The sequence below is a fragment of the Haliotis asinina genome, chromosome 5 (assembly GCF_037392515.1).
Source record: "Haliotis asinina isolate JCU_RB_2024 chromosome 5, JCU_Hal_asi_v2, whole genome shotgun sequence".
In the NCBI taxonomy this organism is placed as follows: Eukaryota; Metazoa; Mollusca; class Gastropoda; order Lepetellida; family Haliotidae; genus Haliotis; species Haliotis asinina.
Window position 1 is genome coordinate 51,812,039 of NC_090284.1, and position 7,158 is coordinate 51,819,196.

The following is a 7,158-nucleotide window of genomic DNA, read 5'->3' on the forward strand; positions in this document are numbered from 1 at the left end:
CACATTATTTTGTTTTACCAGTGTTAAATCCTCACGGCCACATAACCTTTCTGGAATGAGACAGGCCTCCCATGGAGAGGCATTAAGCATTCAATATATCTAATGGAAATATAAAAGATCGTGAACCGGCATTATCAAACAGTGCCGGTGTTTACGTGTCGGGATGAGATATCAATAATTAAACTATGTAGCTTGTGAACTGTCACACGGCTGCAGGCAGTTAAAGTCGACGAGCACATAAAGATAAGGTAAGACTTATTATTACTTTGTCTAAATACATATTTATTTATTTGAATATTTTCTGTGGTCAATGACATTCCTCTCGGGCTTTTTTCAAGTTTTGTTGAAATAATCTGAGAACGATCTCATTCCACTCAGGGTCCATAACTTCTTTAGATTGCATTTCTTAAACAGCTTTTAAATTTCCCGTTTTTCCATTGATAGCGATGGTAATATTTTTAAAAAATCGACTGGAATTCATGTAGAAGATTCGTTGGGCGCAATGAACCATCGCTACAATGCAATGATATACTGATGGCAAGATACATCTGATAATTGCAACTGATTTTTAAGACAAAGAGAATTCTCAGATTCTCAGAACTAAAATATATGTTATCAAGCCATTGTCTGGGAATGTTTCACGTGCCGTACTGTCTGCTCAGACTGGCAAAACGGTGGCCTTGGCTTTTCCTTGCATTAATTGTTTGATGTTATATCTTTCAGATAACAAGAATGAAGTTTAATTTCTACCTCACAGTGTGTAACATTGTGCTAATAAACACTCAAAGCAACAACTCATCTGTTGATGCTTATGGGCCGTACTTCACCCACCTGCTCAACGCTGTGGAAAATGTTTCTTTGAATGCAGTTTTTCATACGACTGACAGCTTGTCCATTCTCCACTGCAATAAGTTCTGCAACGGTACAACGGTCACAAAGATCGTAGACCGCGGGTGTTGGCTACCTTCCCCCATCTGCAAAACATGTCGTTGTGATGATGACTGTGAAGAATATGGCGACTGTTGTCCTGACGAGAGTTTCAATGTGACGATGGCAAGGGAAAATAGACATGTTTGTGTTAGTGGAAAAAATAACCACTTTTCCTTCAGTGGTTCCCACACAGGATACTACATAATAACCACATGTCCGGATGAGCCCACTCCTAATATGACGTCTGCTTCCCAGATATCAGGAGAGGATATTTCTCCAGTGACATCGATGACAACAAATATCACTTACTTGAATGAAATGATCGCCCAATGCTATGACGATAATGACATCACCCAGTGGGAAAAAGAAATCGTATGTGATAAGAACTCATTTAATTCAAATATCAACCACAGTTCAAGAGACTGCTTGACCTTACATCCTCCATCTGATCCACCACCTAGACCTTGTGACACTAATTTCGCTGATGAACAGTACATAGACTCGTGTAACCAGACAGGGTTATGGGATGGCTCCTTCTCTGAGATAGCCGTGGAGGAATGTACACATGGAATCTATTACCCAGTTATTAGTCGAACGGATGCGTTCAAGAATATGTTTTGCTACATGTGCAATGGATATTCACCAGTTGAGTGCGTAGTTTACTCCAACGATTTTACTCTAAAGGAGCTCGTGTGTACACATTGTGATAGACCAATGTGTAAGGAAATTGAATGGTATGACAGGATCAAGGTGAGTGATGTAATTGAAACTTCCACCAAAGGTTGTTCTTTGACAATATCCGGGTGCAGATATAACAGGATCACGATGCATAGTATGTTAACAAGTAGATTCTGAATTAGCCGATTCAAAGTAAGTGATGTTACCACGTGTAAGTTCTAGTATTACTTGCCCAAACTGAGAGATAATGTCACACACGTGTAGTCCTATTGCTGATTTGAAGTGAGTGGTATGACCATATAATAGGTATCTTGTATTACTTATCCAAGATAAGAGACACAAGTGCTCTTGTTGCTGATATACGTTTTCGTGCATTAATTATCCAAGATGAGAGGTGCAGTCACATAAAGATAATATTATTGTTGATTCAAAGCATGTAATTAGGCTCTGGTGTGGCCTTTCAGTAGATTTTATGAGTTACAGCTATGTTTATACAATCAGCCATGCCCTAGGTGATGAGACAGGATCGAACGAGTGCTTTGGTGACTGAGTAATGGTGATAAGATCAAAATAAGAAATAAAATAGTTGATCATTGTCCCTTTTCCTAGCATAATCAGCTACATGAGAACGAGCGACATCACGGAAAAGTATCTGATGTTTTCAAACTTCATGTGATTCTGGTTGGACTACTTTAGCCATGACTAAATGTGTGACCTAAGATACATTTTTAATAAGTGTTTGTCCTAATCCAAATCCAAATTAAGAAGACGTTTACAAAATATTCTCACGTTTGCGTTTACTGTTGTTAAACATGCCTTGACGAAAATAATCATTTCATTCGTGTAACAACTCTCTTATATACTGACTTTTCCTATTCTTAAGGCTACACAACCCTATCATCCTCGTGTCTTGGTTTATATTATCATATTTAGTATCACCGCTGTGTTACTCTCAAAATTCGACAATTTTAACATTATTCAGCTTGTGAGTTTTTGCTCGTGTCAGTAGCGTTGGTAGTGTAATTTCCTGGTATCTGCCGTTCCCAATGAAATATACAATAATGATTCCCAGTGGGTTTGAAAATGGTATAGGGGCCATAAATTCAAATATCGACAAGAATTATCTCCCTATTTAATTAGGGTTGTTCATATCTTATCCATGACAAGCATGTTGGCTATGTAGTTGGACAAAGAATTCATAATTCACATACGGAACTGAGCTTCCGTGGTGGCAATGGTTGTGGTTCATTTATGCTATGTATTAAAATATGTTTCCCACAATTAAACCTGAATTTATTACTTCGACTGAAACCCAAGCATTAAATGTTACAAAAACTATTTTCTCAGATACAGTTAATACATTGAGTTGGAATTTGCTTTTTTAGAACGAATGCCGTGCCGTCCGCTGTCGCTCAGGGTACTATCTGAAGGGTGGGAAATGTCAGCTAACAGAAGTCGGATTGTCCAGAGTGGAGTACCAGATAGCAGTCCTCTTTTGGCCAACTGGAAACAACACATCTGACCCAAAACTTCAAGACTGGAATTTCATCGATCCAATGGTTGTCCGCAATATACCGTTAGTTGCAAAGCAGTACAATATGACCTATTACATGTTTTCTATTTATGATCTTGTGTACATTAACATTGACAATAGTTCCAGACAAGTCAGTGTGCCATCGTTTGGACTGACATTAACATTCAGGACAAACCAAACGTGTTGTCGGGATGCGTTTGAGGATACCATCGTAACGTTGTTGGAGGATATTTGGTCGATGGAGTTTAACGGTTCGGTGTTTCAGTTTAGACTCTCTCGGGATGATTTTTATACATATGGCGTATCAAAGAGACAGTTGTACAAGATGCATCCTCCTTTCACCAGTCCTCAGAAGACGTACGATAGCTTCCCGTTGGAGTTTGTTGAAACGCCTAAAGATTTCGTTTACTTTCCTACGCTTTTGCCAAAATGTTCACATGTTCAACTGACTGTGAATGAATTTAACTGGAACACTGATCCATCTATCTCTCTTCAGTATGTGAACATAAGAATACAACATGATAAGTTCATTAAATTAGACGAACACAATTTAATTATATGTGTGGACATGATTAAAGAGGTGTATTCCAGATACCAAGATCCTGTCAGTCTGGCTGAATATATTTTAACTCTTATTTTCTCTATTCTTTCTCTCATCTGTTTGGCCTTAACATTTATTACGTACTGTACGTTTCCTTCCCTCCTTAGCCTGCCGACGAAGAATACCATGTGTCTGGTCGCGTTTCTTTTCTTGGCTCAGTTGTGTGTTCTGTTTGGGGACGTGGCCCATCATGATGAAACTGTTTGTAAAATATTTGGGGTTCTTCTGCATTACCTGTGGCTCACAGTAATATTGTGGATGAACGTCTGCTCGTATCACATGTTCCACGTCTTCGTTGTCGATGTTGCAAAACCGATTGGCACCCAAAGCCATCGTAGTCGTCTTGTGAAATACTCTCTCTATGCCAACGGATTGTCTCTGCTCATTGTTCTCATTACAATATTTTCCAATCTCGGCATCTCTTCCGGACGTCATATCGGCTATGGTGTACACACCTGCTATCTGAGTTCGTCTCTTCTCGTAGGTGTTGCGTTTGTGGCTCCTCTAAGTATCGTCCTCATCATGAACATCATATTCTTCAGCGTCAGTGTGTGGACAATGGCCAAGATCAACAAAATGAGTGCAAGGATTAGGGCTGACAAGAGTCAAGTGCACATCTACATTAAGTTATCCACATTGACTGGGATCTTTTGGACCTTGGCAATCCTCGGCGATGTTCTCCAGCAACAAGTCCTCATTTACATCTCTATCGTCCTGAACGCTAGTCAGGGAATCTTCATCTTTTTTTCCTATATGGCGAACAAAAGAGTTCTTCAACTGTGGAGGGGCAAACTTTACAAATACGCACCTGCTACCAACAGTCAATCCTCTGATCAAACTTTGACTACCCAGCTATGATTCACAAGGTCAAATCTCAAGATCAGAGATGGTTTCTAAGGCATTACGCACTCCAAAGTTAAGAAGTCATTTCATAATATTGTATATTTCTATTTATATGAATGCTTATGTGCTGGTGACTTTCTGTATATCCTACACTGACCAACTGTTCTGTCCTTGGTGAATTTATAATTGATAGTGAAGTCTCACTACGTAAAACCCCTCTACGAAGACAAGTCTCTGGTTTTTGATAGACTTGGTCATATGTTTTTTACTGACGTTCTGGCGACTCAAAGCTTTGGCGTTATGCTTGCATTATCTGGTCAGTGAATTAACAAGGTATAGGCGAGAGTGACACCTCAAATTGGAAGATATCCTGTAGGGAACAACAAAATCTTGAAATATGTAATTCCACTGAAGGAGCATCTGTGTGGACGTCTGAAGTGTCCTCTGGAATGTTCTCTGACGCGTCCACTCTGCCTTTTATTCAGCTTTGTTTTCTGATGTGTCACTGTGGTTGTTATCAAACGTTCTAATCGCCTTGTTGCTTTATACCTTCCTTATTTCCAACCTTGCGTATCATCTGCAATGCCCTCTGAATCGCCCCCTGTTTGTTCCGTGACATTTCTCCAGCCCTGTCTTTTGAAGTGTCTGCTGAGGTATCCTTTGTTCCTACAGTTTCCACTGTCATGCTATCTACCTTGTCCTAAGAAATGTGCACTGCCTTGGTCTGTTAGGAATTATTCTTTAAGAGTTCAGCCTAAGTGTCAGCTGTGTTGTCTTCTGTTGGGTCCCCTGATTTGTCCTCTGACGGGGACACTCCCTTGATCCCTTGAGGTGTCCTCTGTTTTGCCTTCAGACAAGGCTAATACCATGTCCTCTTAGAAGGCATCTACGTTGTCTGACTTGCCCACTACATTGCTTTTGAAAGTACATTCAAACTTGAGTCCTGAGGTGTCCCTGCCCATTGTCCTATTCCTTGTTTTATTTTATATGAATCCTACCTTGTACTCTGTGGTACCATGTGTCTTGTACTTCGAAGTGGCTCCTGTTTTGGTTTTTGAAGTAGCCTCTGCCTTGTCCTTTGACGTGATTGCTTCATGGTTCTCTACCCTGTCCTTTAGTATGACCACTAACTTGCCCAACGGCGTGCCATGTGCTTTGTGAGTGAGTCAGTTTAGTTTTACGCCGCACTCAGCACTATTCCAGCTATATGGCGGCGGTCTGTAAATAATCGAGTCTGGACCAAACAACCCAGTGATCAACAACATGAGCATCGATCTCCGCAATTGGGATACGATGAGATGTGTCAACCAAGAGAGCGAGCCGGACCACCCAGTCCCTTGAGTCACCTCTTACGACAAGAATGGGTTACTGAAGATCAGTTCTAACCTGGCCCTTCACGGATATTGTGTGCCCCCTCCCTCGTAATTACCACTGAACCGTGTCAATATTTTAATGACAGTTTGTTAAACAACTTTTATATTGTTAGGACAAAACGTCTGCAAAAACCTTACAGAGTTGGTATGCTGTTTTCATTATGATCAGCGTTTCACTGAGTATGTTATGTTTATTAGTTTTTGAGTTACTTTTCAATTAATCGGTCCGCTTTTGAGTCAAACGGACTATAATAATGATGATCGAATAAAGTTTGTTTAAATAGATTCTGATCACAACGTATCCTTTGTACAAAGTAAGAAAATGGTGATTTTGGGCGTCGTAAATCAACATACAATGGGCGTAAAACGCCTCAGAGGCATAAAAATGAAGTGTCGAAACCATTGACTGTCACCTTGGTGGTAACCAGGGACGCCTCAATAGGGCCGTGGCGGGTCGCTAGGTGAGAGTGTCCTACAGAATTCTCACATGTTATTATAAGGGTTTGATTGATTGTTGTGATAACGCTACCCGGACAAGGAACTTTAATACGGGTTACGGTGAAAGGCAGATCGTTGTCAGAGTGAGACGCCACGCTGTAACCGGTGACATCTAAGAATTCAAGCTTCGTGCTGGGATGTTCGGAAAGAAGGTAAGCTGATATTAGCATATGTGGATGGACGAATTGTAAATGGATAAAATTTCTCGTGCTTGTATTTTCTATCAGTATATTAGTATTATAGCGTAAATCCACATGATTAAACTTGTGGATGTATTTGAAACGCGGTTAACTGTTTCTAAATCAGTATGCCAGTCAAGCTTGTGTATGTTATCAACCAGTATTCGCTAGATAGTGTGCGTTTAGCTAAATGAAATATTTGAAAATGTACACATGTATATCTAAACTACATGACTTTGTTTATATGGATGCGATGTGAAAATGTCAGGATTTGGGCTATGTAACAGTTTTACATCTCCGTTTATGAGATTCACATTTATGAATGTTGTATATGTATGTGTTAATCAACGCGTTGATTTAATAAGACGTGTGTTGCCACGTTGAACAGTAATCTCGCCTTAAGCCAAAGTTGCTATTGAGACAAGGGAAGCACAACTTGTGTTTCATTTCTTTTCGTTCTCGTAAATATGGACTGTTGTGCTTGGCATGTCCTTAAATGATAAACATTTATATATAGTGGAA

The 7,158-nt window shown here is 39.9% G+C and overlaps 1 protein-coding gene across 1 annotated transcript; it reads left to right on the plus strand.

Annotated features, from left to right (window-relative positions):
• The first annotated feature begins 732 nt into the window (after nucleotides 1–732).
• On the plus strand, nucleotides 733–4,601 carry LOC137283787 (uncharacterized). The gene is made up of 2 exons (XM_067815471.1): nucleotides 733–1,680; nucleotides 2,994–4,601. The coding sequence occupies exons 1-2, from the start codon at nucleotides 733–735 to the stop codon at nucleotides 4,599–4,601; spliced, it is 2,556 nt and encodes an 851-aa protein (XP_067671572.1).
• The last annotated feature ends 2,557 nt before the right edge of the window (nucleotides 4,602–7,158 follow it).